A 19,035-nucleotide genomic window follows, 5' to 3' on the forward strand; every position below is an offset into this window, starting at 1 on the left:
CAATTGAAACATATTTGCAAAGGCAGTTTGGCCCTGACGCTATAGCAGCATGGGAAACACCCTTGCTGCTGCAAGATTTAATTTTGGAAGTCAGTCAATGAAATTTTATTATTGAGATATTGGTAGAATAAATTTGGAAGAAATTCTTCCAATTTTCCTTCTTATTGTTTCTTTTTCTTTTCTTCCTTTTCCCTTTTTTGTTCTTTTTTATATATGTGCACTTATCTGAAAAATATATCTGTGTATGTATTTGTATGTATTTTGCTTGTATTTTGTAATAATTATGTTAAATGAAATTTAATAATAATAATAATACTAATAATAATAATAAAGGTTTAATCTCTGCAACAAAAACAAAAAAACCATACTCAACAGGAAGAAATGTGATTTAGAATATGATAGACAAAAATGGAGTGAAGAGTTAGAGGTACAGATAACAAAATGATATATGGGAGTCAAGTATAAAATCAACAGAAATAGCCTCTATGGATCTAAGGCTAAGACTTATTCAACAGAAAATAATATTCAGAGTCCACTGGACTCCAGCAAAACCTTACCAGAAGAAAATAACAAGTGCAGAAAACTGCTGGAGATGTGGGAGTAAAAATGTGAACTTAGTACATATGATGATTAACTGCCCGATGATAAGATCATTTTGGTGTGAGGTGAAGATATATATAGCAAGAGTAATAAAAAGAAATTGTTATTTAGGGGAATTGAATTTAATTCTAGATTATATACCGGAAACATGGGAGATTTCAGGGGGTCAACAAAATAATAATGGATGTACCCCGTGCTATATTATAAGCAAAAAAAACCTTGTTTTGATGAATTGGAAGAGCCGCAAAAAGATTCCATTGAGCACATGGATTGATAATACAGTGGTGCCTCGCAAGACGAAATTAATTCGTTCCGCAAGTCTCTTTGTCTTGCGAGTTTTTCGTCTTGCGATGCACGGTTTCCCATAGGAATGCATTGAAAATCAATTAATGCGTTCCTAGGGAAACCGCCTTCAGACCAGGTCCGGGGACAGTCTGTCCCCGGACCTCTTCTGAAGGCTGGGGGGGGGGGACAAGGGCTTTTCTTCCCACCCCCAGCATTTTAAAAAACCCCGGGACAGCGGAGGACTTCTCCGCTGTCCGGGCGATCTTAAAATGCTGGCGGGCGGCATTTTAAAATCGCCCCGGGACAGTGGAGGACTTCTCCGCTGTCCGGGGCGATTTAAAAGCCCCTGGGAAGGCAGGCAGGGGGGACAAAGACTTTCGCCCCCCGCCCGCCTTCAGAAGGTGTTCCCGCCCCCCCGCCCGGCTTCGGAGCAGCGTTCCGAAGCCCGGCGGCGGCGGGAGGAGGCGTTCCCGCCCCACCGCCTGGCTTCGGAGGAGGTCCGAGGACAGTGGGGAAGACGCGCTGCGCTTCCCCGCTGTCCCGGATATTTCCCTATGGGCTGTCGTCTTGCGAAGCAAGCCCATAGGGAAATTCGTCTTGCAAAGCGCCTCCAAAACGGAAAACCCTTTCGTCTAGCGGGTTTTCCGTCTTGCGAGGCGTTCGTCTTGCGAGGTACCACTGTATGGACAGATTAGCTACATACTAAGGCCCGGGGGCCGAATCTGGCCCAATCGCCTTCTCAATCCGGCCCGAGGACGGTCCGGGAATCAGCGTGTTTTTACATGGGTAAAATGTGTCCTTTTATTTAAAATGCATCTCTGGGTTACTTGTGGGGCATAGGAATTCCTTCACCACCACCACCCCCGCAAATATAGTCATTATTACTTTTCAAAGTATCAGACCCACAAGGTCTGAGGGACAGTGGACCGGCCCCCTGCCGAGAAAGTTTGCTGACCCCTGGTCTAGATTGTTATAAGAATTTAAGGTCTCAAATATATAAATTAAATGTTTACACATGTACAAGGCAAACACATACATAAGTATATATACCACGTGTCTGAAATACTACAGGAGAGTAATCCTGAAACCACTTTGACACTCCCAAATTGACCTCAAATATTTCTCTGCAAGGAGGGAGGAAATGGGGAAAACCTTCCCATTTTCTTTTCGCTTGCAAATCCTGTCTTAAGGGTGCGTTTGTGTAGGAATAGGGTGAGCCTGTGACCTGGACTCGGGAACTAAAGTATTAACCATCACAAAAGAATGGCCAGGCTGCCCAGGTAAAGCAATCAGTGACCATTATCAGGTACCCTGGCAGACAGGATTTCCGCTGTAGACCGCCTCCTTCTGTGATGTATGCATGATGTTTTGGGCTACAGGGTGGGCAATTCCAGGAGTCTATATAAGGGCTTGCGCACCATTGTTCTGGGTCCCTCCTGCCTCCTGCATGTGGTGAGTGAGGACACTGTTGCAACAGTTTAGTAAAGATCAGGCTTACTAGCTGCTTTGCTTCTCAATATTCTCTGGTTGGGCCTCTGTTATCTTCTCCTGCCAATGTTGTTGTTGTTGAGTCGTTTAGTCGTGTCCGCCTCTTTGTGACCCCCTGGACCAGAGCACGCCAGGCACTCCTGTCTTCCACTGCAGTTTGATCAAACTCATGCTGGTAGCTTCGAGAACACTGTCCCACCATCTCGTTCTCTGTCGTTCCCTTCTCCTTGTGCCCTCCATCTTTCCCAACATCAGGGTCTTTTCCAGGGAGTCTTCTCTTCTCATGAGGTGGCCAAAGTCTTGGAGCCTCAGCTTCAGGATCTGTCCTTCCAGTGAGCACTCAGGGCTGATTTCCTTCAGAATGGATACGTTTGATCTTGCAGTCCATGGGACTCTCCAGAGTCTCCTCCAGCACCAGAATTCAAAAGTATTCATTCTTTGGCGATCAGCCTTCTTTATGGTCCAGCTCTCACTTCCATACATCACTACCAAAAGGGAACCCACTTAAGGACTCTTCACAGGCTCTTGGATACCCCATAAGGGAAAAGAAGCAGATTTTGCGATATATGGAAACCATCTCGATTTGAGGAGTGGAAGAACGGAAAATTCACACAGGACTATTATTACTATTGGTGTTTATCGGCTGAAGGAGACTATCAGAAGAGATCATAAAGAAAAAAGAGAAAATATATGAACAAGATGTGATGTGGAAACAGCAAGATAAGATGGGATAGAACTATGAACTTTGTTTGGACTGATTTGGACTGATTGGGACATTAACGCAGCAGCAAGCAGATGATCAGAATCCCCTTTCGGATCTTGAAATATGGGTCCCCCCAACAAAATTTAAAATTCGGCTTTGTAATTCGGAATTTATGTGATATGATTTAATTTGATGTGATTGGCCAGGTAATAAAAATTATTTTTTTAAAAAAAGAGGAAAAGAAGCAGATTTTGTTTACATGAAGATAAAATTATTATTATTATTATTATTATTATTATTATTATTATTATTATTCAGGGCACATAAGACAGTTCATCTTCTCACAGCTTTTTTGGGGTAGGTGATGGGAAAGATGATAAAGGGAGGGCACTTGATCGATGGCTCCTTTCTCGGGCGCCATCTTCACAGACTGGGCCAGGAGTCTTTAAATTCCCCAATGGCGAATGTATAACTTGCTGCTTAAATGGAACACTCAAGATGAGATAGTTAAATCAGCCATGATAAAATGGGCTCAAGACATTGGGTACAACATTATGTTTGAAGACTGGGAAAGGTTATGGACCACCGGTATGAAATTCATGGCATGCAGTGCCTTGAAAGAAAACATTATGAAAATGATATACAGGTGGTACATGACCCCAGTCAAACTTGCAAAGATATATCATCTGTCTGATAATAAATGTTGGAAATGTAAGGAGGCTGAAGGAACATTCTTTCACCTCTGGTGGACATGCCCGAAGGTGAAGGCCTTCTGGGAAATGATTTACAATGAGTTGAAAAAGGTATTTAAGTATACCTTTCACAAGAAACCAGAGGCCTTCCTCCTGGGCATTGTGGGCCAGAGAGTGTTAAAGAAGGATAGAACTTTCTTTTTATATGCAACTACAGCAGCAATAATTCTTATAGCCAAATATTGGAAGGCACAGGAGCTACCCACGCTGGAAGAGTGGCATACGCAACTGATGGACTACATGGAATTGGCCGAAATGACTGGCAGAATCCGAGACCTGGGAGAAGAGGCAGTGGAAGAGGACTGGAAAAAATTTAAGGACTATTTACAAAAACACTATAAGTTATATGAATGTTGAGAATCTGCTAAGTTTTGGGAAAAACAAGCTTCAGTAATTAGATTTGAAAATGGTGGAAACTAAGTTATGACCGTGAAAAGTCTAAATTTTAGAGTAATGTTCCTTTTTTTGGGATTGATGATGGGAAAAAGTGAGCTAACAACACGTACCCTAAATCTAAAATATAATTAGATGAAAGTACAAAAACGCATGAAACAAGGTATCAATTTGCTGTTATTTTTTATTGTAAAGAATGCAGGGTGTGGAGGATGTGGGGAAGTCCAGTGGATCATGAAAAATTGTTTGAAAATGTGAATTTTCTCTCTTCTAATTTCTTTTTTTTCTTCTGTAAAGTCGCTTTTGCTGAGTTATTGACGATGTATTTGACCTTGGAAAAAAGCAATAAAAAATATTATAAAATAATAATAATAATAATAAAAATAAATAAATTCCCCAATGGGAACTGAGAAGCATACTAAGAGATCACCGTATTTTTCGCTCTATAGGACGCACTTTCCCCCCTCCAAAAATTAAGGGGAAATGTGTGTGCATCCTATAGAGCGAATGCAGGCTGCGCGGCTAAGCCCAAAGCCAGAACAGGGAGACGGAGCGGTGCGCAGCCCTCCGTCTCGCTGTTCTAGCTTGGGGTTAGCTGTGCAAAGCCTCCGCAGGGCAGTGGGGTGCCTTCACCCCGTTGCCCTGTGGAGGCTACAAAGGCTGTACGAAGGTGGGGGGGAGGCTGCAACACTTCCCCCCACCACCAGCCCCATAAGCTCGAGCAGCGGGAAGGCGGTGCGCCGCCTCTGCGCTGCTCCCCGACCTGGTTTTGAGGCTGACGGTGGGGGAAAGTAGAGCTTCCCCACACCAGCCCCAAAGAGCAGGTCGAAAGGAACCCCGCTGGGCTCCGGAGGCTTTGGGTGAACGCATCTTGAACGCACAGAATGCACCTTATTTTAGAGGGGGAGAACAAGAAAACAACCCCCCCCCCCGTTCTCCCCCTCCTATGGTCCGGTGCGTCCTATGGAGCGAAAAATACGGTAGATTTTCAGACAGGACTGATGAACAGGACTGAATAAGATGTAAAAGTATGTTTAATTACTGTTGAAAATGATATGTTAAAAAAATAATAAAAGTATATTTTAAAAAGACCTTAATTTTCTTATTACAGTATCCATCTGGAAATCCCCCCCCAACTTTCTGTGGGGTGGTAGCATTTTGGAAAGGCCGCTTTGGGGGAGAAATAATATTGACAGAGCAAAGGTCTTTGAGCTGCGCGGTGATTGGGAACAGGATGAGGGCCTGAAATTTTTGACTTGGAAAAAGGAGGGAGGAGGTAAAAGGGGGGCGGCCAGGCCACCCCAGACACCCCAAAACCTCGCCCACATCCCTCTTCCGTGGCAGCTCGCCCCGTGGCAACCCTGCCCCCTGGGCACCCGCCAACCTGCCTGCTTTTGGCCAGGGAAGGTTGGCGCCGATTGGGAAATTGGTTCGTTGGCAGGTCGTGACTTTGTCCAAACTTTGCCCAGGTCGACGTTTTTGACGGGGAGAAGAGGAAATTGCGATTTTCGGAAGCGCCCCTGGCCCCCCAACTAGAGAGCGACCCGGTGGAAGGACCCGCTCCGTGCCAGGGAGATGACAACTTCTTTTGACAAGCAAGTAGACCTCTGAAGGCAGCCCTGTTTAGGGAAGCTTTTAAGGTTTAATAGGTTGCATTTTAATGTTTGAATGTTGTGTTTTAATCTTGTTTTTTAAGGTATATTTCAATCAATTGTTTTTATATTTGGTGTTAGCCGCCCTGAGCCTGGTCTTGGCTGGGGAGGTAATATGAAGATTACCCACTCTGGGATCCCACAGCTAATTCTCCCCTGGTCTCCTCGCTGGCCCAAATAGGACTAATTTAGTCAGCTAGCCCTGGTGATCATCTAATGTTTACTGGATGGATTTCCCCCCTAAATTGATTTTTGAATTCTGAATTTATTGTTATTCACGTTTCATATTGTATTTTATGCTGTTTTTTCGTTGCATCGATTGTTTTAAATTTGTTGTTAGCTGCCCTGAGCCCGGGAAGGGCGGGGTATAAACAAAAATTTATCTTTATATATTATTATAAAAAAGAATATGGGCAGAAAGTACACCGGGCCAGAAAAAGGTAAACCCGAAGAAAGGAAAGCGAGGGAGGAGTCCGAGGGTTGCCGAGTTGGAAGGGAACCCCAGCGGTCATCCAGCAGGAAAACCCAACTCCCCGTTCATCTTTGCAGCTTTCAGGTCCCGCCAGATATTCCGCCTCGCTCCACCTCCATCGACATGGACGCTCCTCCAGAACCCAGCGTGGCCAAAGAGTACGAAGATCTCCAAAGCCTGGATGTGCCAGGCGAACGTGGGCAGCACTTCGGGAGAGGTACGCAGGGGGGATGGAGCGGGGCCGGCCCATCGGACTGGGTGTGGAGAGGGCCAGATTTAGGTTTGACGCGGCCCTCAGCTACTGAAGGTAATGGGGCCCTTTCTATGTCCAGCTGTCCTTTGTCAACAACAAATTGCCGCTGTTTTTCTGTGTGGAATATACCGTATTTTCCGCTCTATGGGACGCACCCGACCATAGGACTCACCTTGTTTTAGAGGGGGAGAACCAGAAAAAAAAATCTCCCCCTCTCTGCCCAGCGCCCCTTCAGCCAAGCGGCAGGAGGCGCTGCACAGAGAGGGGGGAGAATATTTTTTCTTGTTCTCCCCCTCTAAAACAAGGTGCCCTTCAAGGTGCGTTCAGTCGCCTTCAGGCGGCTACCTTGGAAGCCCGGAGAGCGAGAGGGGTCAGTGCGCAACGACCCCTCTCGCTCCCCAGGCTTCAGAGAAGGCAACCTGAAGCCTCCGGAGCGCGGCGGGAGTTCCCGCTGCACTCCGGAGGCTTCGGGTTCCTTTCGACCTGCTCTTTGGGGCTGGCTGGGGGAAGTAGAGTAGACCCAAGAGCCACCCCTCTTTTCCTCCCCACAGCGCTGCCTCCATTCCAGTCGCCCTGGCGCCGGATCTGCCCCACCAACCGCCTCGTCTTGGTCCTGATGGGGTTCTGCTTCGTCCTGACCCTCTCGGTGGCTCTGCTTGGCGTCCAGAGTGAGTGATGGGCGTCACAGCATTGGGGGAAAGGAAGCGGGCGATTGGGTGCGCAGAGGCCGGCTTCCCCAACCTGGTGCCCTCGGCCTCCAGAAATTTGGGACTGCACCTCGCTAGGGCATGTTGAATTTTTCAGCTTAGGGGGTCCTTAAAAGTTGTGAAATGGCTCAGGAATTCCATTTTGGTTAGATGAATATTAATTTAGTTTTGCTTGGTAAGTAAACTGTGTGGGAAATTGCAGAGAAATCATTAGAAAGGATTGCCACATACTTGCAGTCATATTATTATTATTAATTATTATTATTTAGCATTGCTCGACATTTTCACACAGAAAACATTTTCACACAGAGAAAACATTTGCTCAGTTTGGGAATCAAAATGGTTCCAAGTCGGTGTGCTGGTCCCGGGGGTAAGGTACCGTGAGTGTAGCAGAGTCCACACGAAGAGGGGCGAGGTCCGATGCAGAGAGCCGGGCGGGGAACAGGAACGCTGGAACAGAAGGCGGAGCAGGTAACAGGAACGCCGGATGGTCGGGAACAGGAGGCCGAGCATGGAACAGGAGTACTGGATAGTCAGGAACAGGAAGCCGAGCAGGGATCAAGAACACAGGAAGGTCCGTAGCCAACAACGACGTTGCTCCCGCAACCTGGGGCCGGCCTGACTGGGCTTTTATCCTCTTCTAAGGTCAGGGGCGGTCCCGACCCCCAGGAGCCCCGCCTCCTCTGGCCTTAAGGCGAGCACTCCTCCTGGGGGCAACCAGTTCCCTTCGCCTCTCTGCCCTAAGCCTCTGCAGATCAGGAGAGGCCGAAGGGTTACTGGGCCCTGGAGGAGGCTCACCTGTGGCCACTGAGTCATCCAGCACCTCTGGGGCCAGAATGGTTTCACCTGGTGCCTGCTCTTGAGTTTCCTCAGCATCTAGGCCTTGCCCCAGTTCAGCCGGCCCTGGAGGCGGGGACTCCTGTGCCGGCTGGGATTCCTCCGGATCGCTCTCAGACTCGGAATCCCAGGCCATCACACCATCCCCCCTCCCAGGCCCCCCCCTCACTTGAGGGTCCGGACCCGGCTTGCTGGGGTACGCCGCATGAAACTCTCGGATGCAGGCAGGCGCGTGGACGTTGGCCGCTGGTTCCCAGGAACGGTCCTCTGGCCCATACCCCTTCCAGTCAATGAGATACTGCAGCCTTCCCCTGCGGTATCGGGAGTCCAGAATGCGTTCCACCTTGTACTCAGGCTCTCCCTGCACCAAAACTGGCTGCGGTCGGGGACGGTTCGGGTGGAACTCGTCAGGTGGGGCCACCGGACTCAGAAGGGACCTGTGGAATACCGGGTGAACCTTCAGGTGTGCTGGCAACCGGAGACGGAAAGCTACAGGCGAGACCTGGTTCACGATAGGGAACGGGCCGGTGAACCGGGCGTCCAGCTTCCGCGAAGGTCGAGAAGGGTGGAGGTGGCGAGTGGAAAGCCACACCAGGTCACCGACGTGAAGTTCCGGCCCCACCTGGCGGTGGCGGTCGGCCTGGACCTTGTACGCCTCCTTGGCCTGGCGCAGCTGCTCCATCAACAGCTGTTGCTGGGACTGGAGCTCCTGAAGCCACTCTGTCACCGCAGGGACCGCAGATGCCGGCAGCACATCCGGAAACAACCGTGGATGAAAACCATAACTGGCTTGGAACGGGGTCTGCTGGGTGGACGCATTCACCGCGTTGTTATAAGCGAACTCCGCCAATGCTAGGTGGTCGACCCAGTCGTCCTGCTGGTAGCTGCAGTAACACCGGAGGTACTGTTCCAGCACCGCGTTCGCCCGTTCCGTCTGGCCATCCGTCTGTGGGTGGTAAGCAGATGAGAGACAGACCTCTGTCCCGAGGGCCTGGTGCAAAGCACGCCAAAACCGGGACGTGAACTGAACGCCACGGTCGGACACTACACGCTCAGGTAGGCCATGCAGGCGGAAGACATGCTGAAGGTACAGCTGCGCGGTTTCCTTAGCTGAGGGTACGGATGGGCAGGGGGCACAGTGCACCATCTTCGTGAAGTGGTCAGAGAAAACTAGAAGGCAGGTGCAGCCACGAGACGGGGGTAACTCCACTACAAAGTCCAAAGAAACTGTGTGCCAAGGACGTGGTGGAACCGGCAACGGCTGAAGAAGGCCGGGGGGGTCGCCCGGTAGGCCCCTTGGCCCGCCTGCAGACGTCACAACCAGCGACGTAGCGAGCCACGTCGGCCTTCAAACGGGGCCACCAAAACTCACGGCTTACCAGATGGGTGGTCCGATACCGCCCAAAGTGCCCCGCCGCTGGCGCATCATGGGTCATCCGGAGAATCTCAGCCCGCAGCGGCCCTGATGGGATGTACAGGCGCCCGTGGTGCAGCAGAAGACCCTGATGCGAGACCAGCCCTGGATACTGAGGGCATGATCCTTCGGCCAGTTCCCGGAGTCGTTCCTGGGCCCAAGCGTCGACCCGCTGCTGTTCCCGCACCCGAGCCTGCAGTGGCTCAACCTCCTGGGTGGCCAGGAATGCAGCTGGTGGTAGGATCGTGGTGGGTGCTGCTTGCTGAACCGTGTCTACGTTGTCTTCGGGTTTCCGGGACAGGGCATCCGCCTTCTGGTTTTGGGAGCTAGGGATGTAGCGGATCCGGAACTGGAACCGGGAAAAGAACAACGCCCACCGGATCTGCCTTTGGTTCAGCTTGCGGGTGGTCTGGAGGTATTCCAGGTTCCGGTGGTCGGTTCTCACCTCCACCGGGTGTCGTGCTCCTTCAAGATGATGGCGCCAAACCTCAAAGGCCACCTTGATGGCCAGTAGTTCCCGCTCCCACACGGTATAGTTACGCTCCGCTGGGAGGAGCTGGCGGGAATAGAAGGCGCAGGGTAAAAGTGGCGCTTCCGGTCCGTGCTGCTGAGACAAGACGGCACCGAGAGCCGTACTGGAGGCGTCAGTCTCTACCACAAAGGGTCGAGAAGGATCCGGATGTTGCAAGATTGGCGCTCTCTGGAAACAGGCCTTCAACCCTTGAAACGCCTTCTCCGCCTCCTTGTCCCAGGAAAACGGCGTCTTGGGGCGCAGTAGTCGGGTCAACGGGGTGGTGCGGTGAGCATAGTCCGCAATGAAAGTCCGGTAATAGTTGGCGAACCCCAGGAAACGCTGTAGGTCCTTGCGGTTCCGAGGTGCCGCCCATTCTCGAACCGCTGCCACCTTCCCAGGATCCATCTGCACCCCACCTGGTGAGAGTCGGTGACCCAGGAAGTCCACTGACCGCTGATGAAACTCGCACTTGCTGAGCTTTGCATACAGACGATGCTCGCGCAAGCGCTGCAGCACGGTCCGGACATGGCCTTTGTGGCACGCCGGGTCACGGGAGTAAACCAGAATGTCATCCAAGTACACCACCACGTACTTGTCTAGTAAGTCCTGGAACACGTGGTTGATGTACCGTTGGAACACAGCAGGCGCGTTGCACAAACCAAAGGGCATAACCAGGTATTCGAACTGTCCGTACCGGGTCCCATCAAATTTCTCAGGCAAAGCCACTGGGTACTTGCCAGAAGCCGGGGCGTCGGCCCCAGGAGCCGGTAGGGCGTCCAAACGCTGCTGCAGTGCCGTAACCGCATTACTGAGCTGCTGCACGGTGTGCCTCAAAGCCTGGTTCTCCTGGGCTATTGCCAACGGTGTAGCCGCTTGGTCGGCCATGGCCTCTGACTCTTCCCAAACGCACCCCTACGAAGGGGGAGTGCGGGTGTGGCGGGAGCAAACTGTGCTGGTCCCGGGGGTAAGGTACCGTGAGTGTAGCAGAGTCCACACGAAGAGGGGCGAGGTCCGATGCAGAGAGCCGGGCGGGGAACAGGAACGCTGGAACAGAAGGCGGAGCAGGTAACAGGAATGCCGGATGGTCGGGAACAGGAGGCCGAGCATGGAACAGGAGTACTGGATAGTCAGGAACAGGAAGCCGAGCAGGGATCAAGAACACAGGCAGGTCCGTAGCCAACAACGACGTTGCTCCCGCAACCTGGGGCCGGCCTGACTGGGCTTTTATCCTCTTCTAAGGTCAGGGGCGGTCCCGACCCCCAGGAGCCCCGCCTCCTCTGGCCTTAAGGCGAGCACTCCTCCTGGGGGCAACCAGTTCCCTTCGCCTCTCTGCCCTAAGCCTCTGCAGATCAGGAGAGGCCGAAGGGTTACTGGGCCCTGGAGGAGGCTCACCTGTGGCCACTGAGTCATCCAGCACCTCTGGGGCCAGAATGGTTTCACCTGGTGCCTGCTCTTGAGTTTCCTCAGCATCTAGGCCTTGCCCCAGTTCAGCCGGCCCTGGAGGCGGGGACTCCTGTGCCAGCTGGGATTCCTCCGGATCGCTCTCAGACTCGGAATCCCAGGCCATCACAGTCGGTCTTCCTGTGCTGATCTATGTACATGCTTGGTTGGTTATGAACATTTAACATATATCTAAGACCTCAAAAGGGACGCAGGTGGCGCTGTGGGTTAAACCACAGAGCCTAGGACTTGCCGATCAGAAGGTCGGTGGTTCAAATCCCCGCGCTTGGGTGAGCTCCCGTTGCTCGGTCCCTGCTCCTGCCAACCTAGCAGTTCGAAAGCACGTCAAAGTGCAAGTAGATAAATAGGTACCACTCCGGCGGGAAGGTAAACGGCGTTTCCATGCGCTGCTCTGGTGCGCCAGAAGCGGCTTAGTCCTGCTGGCCACATGACCCGGAAGCTGTACGCCGGCTCCCTCGGCCAGTAAAGCGAGATGAGCTCTGCAACACCAGAGTCGTCCATGACTGGACCTAATGGTCAGGGGTCCCTTCACCTTTACCTAAGACCTCAAAATTCCTATCACACTGTCCTGAATCTCTCGACATTCATCGGATGCCCACATTTCCAGGGGAATGTTTTCGCCTGGCGCCTAAAGACATTTGTGTGTGTGTGTCCCCTCCCTCCTTCCCTTTTCTCTTTTTTGACAAATTAAAAAAGGACCCCTGACCATTAGGTCCAGTCCAGGCCGACTCTGGGGTTGCAGCGCTCATCTTGCTTTATTGGCCAAGGGAGCCGGCATACAGCTTCCGGGTCATGTGGCCAGCATGACTAAGCCGCTTCTGGCGAACCGGAGCAGCGCACGGAAACGCCGTTTACCTTCCCGCCGGAGTGGTACCTATTTATCTACTTGCACTTTGACGTGCTTTCGTACTGCTAGGTGGACAGGAGCAGGGACCGAGCAACGGGAGCTCACCCCGTCATTGCGGGGATTTGAACCGCCAACCTTCTGATCAGCAAGTCCTAGGCTCTGTGGTTTAACCCACAGCGCCGCCTGCGTCCCTTTTTTGACAAATTAGATGCAGAATGTATCTCTACTGGGTTTCATTCTGGGGTTTTTTTAGGGGATGCCCAGCTTTCTCACTAATTAAAAAGTTCCTCTTGAACCTCCGCCCGGCTACCTCCCATCGCTTCCAATTGCTCTGACCTGAAAGTGCTCCAACCTGGAGGAAGGGATTTCAAAGCTATGAAACTGCCAAAATGGAAAAAAAATTCATTACAGAGCTCGCCTGGGACGCCGCCTTCTTGCTCCCACTGCGCCAATTAATTAACTTAGCCTTGCCAAGACGGTGGTTTTATCATCACTGTTCCAAAGGCCCCAAAACAGCTTATCTTGCAGACATCGTCCCTCTTAATTGAATTGCCGCCACCTGCGTTCCCCGCCCCCCCTTTCCCAGTAATAAAATTTGCAAAGTCTTGGGAGGCTGGGAGGACAGGGCATTTAAATAAAATAAAATAAAATAAAGAAATGCGTCTGCAGGCAAGCTACCTGTCTGGAGACAGGGAGAAGGATTCCCTCTAGCCCCTTTAATATAGGTCAGTGAGAGAGTTTACTTTCTTGGGCTCCATGATCACTGCAGATGGTGACAGCAGCCACAAAATTAAGAGACGCCTGCTTCTTGGGAGAAAAGTGATGGCAAACCTAGACAGCATCTTAAAAAGCAGAGACATCACCTTGCCGACAAAGGTCCGTATAGTTAAAGCTCTGGTTTTCCCCGTAGTGATGTATGGAAGTGAGAGCTGGACCATAAAGAAGGCTGATCGCCGAAGAATGGATGCTTTTGGATTCTGGTGCTGGAGGAGACTCTTGAGAGTCCCATGGACTGCAAGAAGATCCAACCTCTCCATTCTGAAGGAAATCAGCCCTGAGTGCTCCCTGGAAGGACAGATCCTGAAGCTGAGGCTCCAAGACTTTGGCCACCTCATGAGAAGAGAAGACTCCCTGGAAAAGACCCTGATGTTGGGAGAGATGGAGGGCAGAAGGAGAAGGGGGCCATGGAGGGCGAGATGGTGGGACAGTGTTGTCGAAGCCACCAGCATGAGTTTGACCAAAGTGCGGGAGGCAGTGGAAGACAGGAGGGCCTGGCGTGCTCTGGTCCAGGGGGCCACGAAGAGGCAGACTGGCTGTTGTCACCATCTGCAGTGATCATGGAGCCCAAGAAAGTAAAATCTCTCCCTGCCTCCATTTCTTCCCCTTCTATTTGCCAGGAGGTGATGGGCCCAGTGGCCATGATCTTCGTTTTTTTGATGTTGAGCTTCAGACCATATTTTGCGCTCTCCTCTTTCACCCTCACTAAAAGGTTCTTTAATTCCTCCTCACTTTCTGCCATCAAGGTTGTGTCATGTGAGGTTGTTGATATTTCTTCCGGCAATCTTAATTCTGGCTAGGGATTCATCCAGCCCAGCCTTTCGCATGATGTCTAATTCTAATTCTATGATTCTGCAGTTCTTATGTTTGTAAACTGTGGTGAAGGGAGTGTGTCCAGCAGGAGACGAGTGTGCGCCAAGCGTCCGTGCCAAGAAAGAAGGGGTGGGCATGTGTGAAAGGAAAAGAGACGAGTTCAAATTTTGCTCTTCATCTGCCTCCCACCAGGGGCTCGTTTTAGCGGAGATCAAGGGGCGGCGAAGGAGGCTCTCAAGAGTTTGAACCTGACGGTGAAAGCAGGGCTCAGCAACATCCAAGAGAAGAGTAAGTGAGGGGATGGGAGGAACAGGAGGAGGTGCTGAGCCCCAGTGGTTAGAGCGGATTGCACAGAGACATTGAGCATCCTTTTATTGGTCTGCTGCCTTCCTCCAACCAAAGCCCTTTCACCCTGCATGTCAGCCACCAAAAAGCTCTCCTAAAAAGCTTGCAAAGGTGGTCTCTGTGCTTCGGCGTCCGATCTGAAAGATGCGACACACAAGGAAAGAGGATTGGGGAGGGAGGAGGAAAAAGAGAAGAAGCACAAACAGGGACTAGTTTTTCATATCGCCGTTGTGTTTCCGATTCCAGGGAACGACACCAGAACGAAACTGGCCACGCTGGAGAAAACGATGAACGACCAGGTTTCGAAGATGGAGAAAGGTGGGTGGCCCCCCTGAACGATCATGCAATACGTGGTGTGGGTGCGAGACTCCCTTCCCCGTCTCCTTTTTAAAAAAATCATTTTTATTAATTCCACAATAAAAAACATCCAATTAATATATCCAATCATAATCCAATTAAAATAAAAAACTAAAATTAAAAAAAGACCAAATTATAATCCAAATTATAATTATTGATTTTTCGGAGCTCCCCATAGTCTGGACCACCTCTCAGTCCTGCCTCTCCTTGTTGTTTGCATATTTCCCACATCTCGGTTTTAACGCTTTAAAATTCTCCGTCCCTGGCTTCACGATTCTCAATCACGTCAGACATCGTATATCCTTTCGTCCGTCGAAAAACAACTTTATTTGTGTCTATATATTTTTCCAATGGCTCCTTTGCCCCTTGCTGGTTCCAACAGGGTGCTTTGCAATCTTGGTTGGCGAGGGGCGGGAGGAAAGCACACAGGAGCTCAGACCTTAGGCCTGGCAAACGGACGCTTTGCAAGACCTGAGCTGCACTGCTGGGAAGAGCAAAGCGCCTGAGCAGCTGTGGCCTCGGATCTCACCGAGAGACCTGCGGCTCCACTGTGCTAGCTTGGGAGTTTGGTGGGGCCAGGGCTGTCTTACCATAGCTGTCAAGCGTCCCTTATTTAGCGGGAAAGTCCCTTATCCCAGCGCCGTGTCCCGCTGCTGTCCCTTCTTGATGATGTCCCTTAAATTCCCCGGTTTCAAAGGAAGCAGCTCCTCTCCCTCCCTCTCTGCCGGCCAGGGAGGAGGGAGGCTCCAGCTGTGTTGCTTGGCTGCGTTGCTCACCCAATAAGGAGTCTGAGAACGACTGGGGGGTGGAGCTTGCATGCCTTGTGCCAATCAAATCGGCCGCCTTGCCTGGGGACTCACCTTTGCTCAGCGCTTCCCAGCGGAGAGGGGACGGTGGTTTTCCTTGCTGCATCCCCTTTGCCGGGTTGCTGCGCTGTGGGAACCACCGCTTGAGGCTTCGTTTGGCTTCTGGCTGGGCTTTCTGCCTTTGGCTGGGAGGGGCTCAGAAGTCGAACATACCTGTGCTTCGGAAATCCCTCATTTTGGCTGCTGATCCCTTATTTTCGAGGCTGCTGGTCCCTTATTTTCAAATCTGCAAGTTGACAGCTATGCATCTTACCCTTAGGTGCTAGGGGTGCGGGGCACCCGGGCGCGGGGCTCTCAGGGGCGCCAGGCTGCGAGTCTGGGGTTGAGATTTGGAGTCTGGGGATTGGGAAGAGTCGACCAGCTGCTGCTGAGCCGAGCCCGTCAGAGCACTGCAGCTCCTAGAATCCTAGAATCCTAGAGTTGGAAGAGACCACAAGGGCCATCGAGTCCAACCCCCTGCCAAGCAGGAAACACCATCAGAGCACTCCTGACATATGGTTGTCAAGCCTCTGCTTAAAGACCTCCAAAGTAGGAAACTCCACCACACTCCTTGGCAGCAAATTCCACTGTCAAACAGCTCTTACTGTCAGGAAGTTCTTCCTAATGTTTAGGTGGAATCTTCTTTCTTGTAGTTTGGATCCATTGCTCCGTGTCCGCTTCTCTGGAGCAGCAGAAAACAACCTTTCTCCCTCCTCTATGTGACATCCTTTTATATCTTTGAACATGGCTATCATATCACCCCTTCACCTCCTCTTCTCCTGCGCGACTGGGATTAGCGCCCAGCGCATGCTGCCCACATGAAGCACCTGGCTTTGCTCAGTTGCCGCTGTGATAAGAATTTTAAGGTCTTAGATATGTAATAAAGGTAAAGGGACCCCTGACCATTAGGCCCAGTCCCGAACAACTCCGGAGTTGCGGCACTCATCTCACTTTACTGGCCGAGGGAGCCGGCGTACAGCTTCCGGGTCATGTGGCCAGCAGGACTAAGCCGCTTCTGGCGAACCAGAGCAGCGCACGGAAACGCCGTTTACCTTCCCGCTAGAGTGGTACCTATTTATCTACTTGCACTTTGACGTGCTTTCGAACTGCTAGGTTGGCAGGAGCAGGGACCGAGCAACGGGAGCTCACCCCGTTGCGGGGATTCGAACCGCCGACCTTCTGATCGGCAAGTCCTAGGCTCAATGGTTTAACCCACAGCGCCACCCGCGTCCCCATAGATATGTAATACATGTTCATAAATGTACCAAGCAAACACACACATAAATGTATAAACCACATGTCTGAAAACCCCACAGAAAAAAGTCCGGAAGAAATTGACCTCAATTATTTCTCAAAGTGGGAACCACCCCCCCATTGTCTTTTTCCTTCACAAATCCTGTCTTAAGGGCACATTTAAGGTATGAATAGGGTGTGAGCCTGTGACCTGGCCCAGGAACTATTTATCATTACAAAAGACTGGCCAGGCTCCCCAGGCTATCCAGTCATTAAGCAGGTAACTTGTCAGATAAACAAGTCACTCAGATTTCTGCTGTAGACCGCCTTTTCTGTGATGTAGGTATGATGTATCTGGGGGGTGGTCTTAGGTTACACCCCTTCTGTGATATATGTACGATGTATGTAGGGGTGGTCTTGAGCTCCAGGGCAGGGAATTAAAATGTCTATATTGTTCGGGGTCCTCCTCTGTCCTCCTGCGTGTGAGGGGAGCACCCTGTTGCAACAGATCAATAAAGATCAGGCTTACTAGCTGCTTTGCTTCTCAATATTCTCTGCTTGGCCTCTGCTATCTTCTCCTACCAACAGGGAACCTACGTAAGGACTCTATACGGGCTCTTGGATACCCCATAAGGAAAAAAGGACAGATTTTTGTTTACAAGCACTGCACCCCGGCACCGCAAATGCTTAAGACGGCCCTGGGTGGGGCGCTGGTTTCTTCAGGGTGCTCAGGATTTGGCCAGGAGGAAAGTGTGCAGCTCCGGGGCCCAGCTGCGACTCTCCCTCGCTCCCTTTGCAGAATAAAAAAATTCCTTCCAGTAGCACCTTAAAGACCAACTAAGTTAGTTCTTGGTATGAGCTTTCGTGTGCATGCACACTTCTTCAGATACACTGAAACAGAAGTTGCCAGATCCTTCTATATAGTGAGAAGGTGGGGAGGGGTATTACTCAGAAGGGTGGTGGGAATGGGAGATTGGCAGATAGCTGAGATGAGCCTGTTGACGACTCTTAACGACTGCAATAGGTCTTACAGGAAAAGGCAAGGGGTGAGAAGGTGAAGAATGGCTTAGTCATGTATAATGAGATAAGATTCCAATGTCTTTGTTCAGACCAGGTCTCTCCATGGTTTTAAGTTTGGTAATGAGTTGCAATTCAGCAGCTTCTCTTTCCAGTCTATTTCTGAAATTCCTTTGTAGTAAAACAGCTACTTTGAGATCTTGTATAGAATGTCCTGGGAGATTGAAGTGTTCTCCTACTGGTTTCTCGGTTTTGTGATTCTTGATGTCAGATTTATGTCCGTTTGCAGTACGCTCCTTTATCCTCTGTCTTTTCTTCCAGTCAAGAAACAAGTCGAAGGACAGCTGGACACCTTAAAGCAAGACTCGAGAGCTTTCCGCTGTGAGCTAGTGGAGATGAAGAGCAACGGTAAGGGATCGCACATTAATTCCATCTCCTTTAAATAAAAGGACACATTCCACTCATGTAAAAACACGCTGATTCCTGGAGCATCCGCGGGCCGGATTGAGAAGGCGATTGGGCCGGATCCTGCCCTGGGGGCTTAGCTTGCCTCCCCATGCTATACTCTTGGATATCTCATAATGGGAGAAGGAGCAGTTTTTTCTTATAACAGTGCCGAAAACATTTCCCGCCTCCCACAGAGGTGGGGGGTTAGGGGTGCAGCTCTTGCAAGCAGGTAACCACTCCCTGAACCTTTTCCTCTCCCCTCCACCGTCCGCTATAGGGAGCAAAACCGGGTGCTGCCCAAAAGGCTGGAAGAATTTCGAGGAGAGCTGCTATTGGAAGTCTCAGGACACGGCTTCTTGGAACCAGGCCAAGCTGGACTGCGAGAAGAAAGAGGCACACCTGGTGATCATCAACTCGCCGCAAGAGAAAGTAGGTGGGGGGTGGGGTGTGGGTTTTGGAGGCCTGTCCCAGGGTGGGGTGGGGGTGGTGGGAAAGGAAGTCAGGTCTTTGTGTTCACCTGGGGACGTGCCGGTCCTTGAGATGGGCGCGACGGCACTTTTTCCTCTTTGCCGATGGGCCCGCTCTCACTCAGATGAATTCCCCCCACCTCACTGAACAACCCTTTACCCATAGATTTCTAAAAACATTCCCATTTATTTAAGTTTGCAACGGCAGTGTGCGCTCAAACTTGCTTAAGCCTCTATAATAATCACCCTGGTAATTTTCCCTTTATTCCCTCTTAAAATAGGAGACACGACACAGTCCTTTACAAAAGTATAAAAAGAGTTTACTCACATTCTGTTCACAATCAGATCCCAGAAGG

At 50.8% G+C, this 19,035-nt stretch overlaps 1 protein-coding gene across 4 annotated transcripts in view; it reads left to right on the plus strand.

The window, feature by feature from the left end:
* Window positions 1–19,035, plus strand: part of LOC310692176 (asialoglycoprotein receptor 1-like) — a 42,537-nt gene that overhangs the window by 15,338 nt on the left and 8,164 nt on the right. For 2 of the 4 annotated variants that reach the window (XR_014518664.1, XM_083472826.1), the window contains exons 2-8: window positions 5,691–5,816; window positions 6,423–6,562; window positions 7,150–7,266; window positions 14,161–14,256; window positions 14,560–14,631; window positions 18,087–18,173; window positions 18,490–18,641. Coding sequence is in view for 3 of the 4 variants with exons in the window: in XM_083472826.1 (XP_083328952.1) it covers window positions 5,797–5,816; window positions 6,423–6,562; window positions 7,150–7,266; window positions 14,161–14,256; window positions 14,560–14,631; window positions 18,087–18,173; window positions 18,490–18,641 (684 nt within the window). In the remaining variant the exon portion in view is untranslated. Of the gene's footprint in view, window positions 1–5,690; window positions 5,862–6,422; window positions 6,563–7,149; window positions 7,267–14,160; window positions 14,257–14,559; window positions 14,632–18,086; window positions 18,174–18,489; window positions 18,642–19,035 lie in introns of those variants that run through there. The other 2 variants (XM_083472827.1, XM_083472828.1) reach the window with 2 other exon arrangements.

Source organism: Podarcis liolepis (genome assembly GCF_965112155.1).
Source record: "Podarcis liolepis genome assembly, chromosome: 13".
Classification (NCBI taxonomy): domain Eukaryota; kingdom Metazoa; phylum Chordata; class Lepidosauria; order Squamata; family Lacertidae; genus Podarcis; species Podarcis liolepis.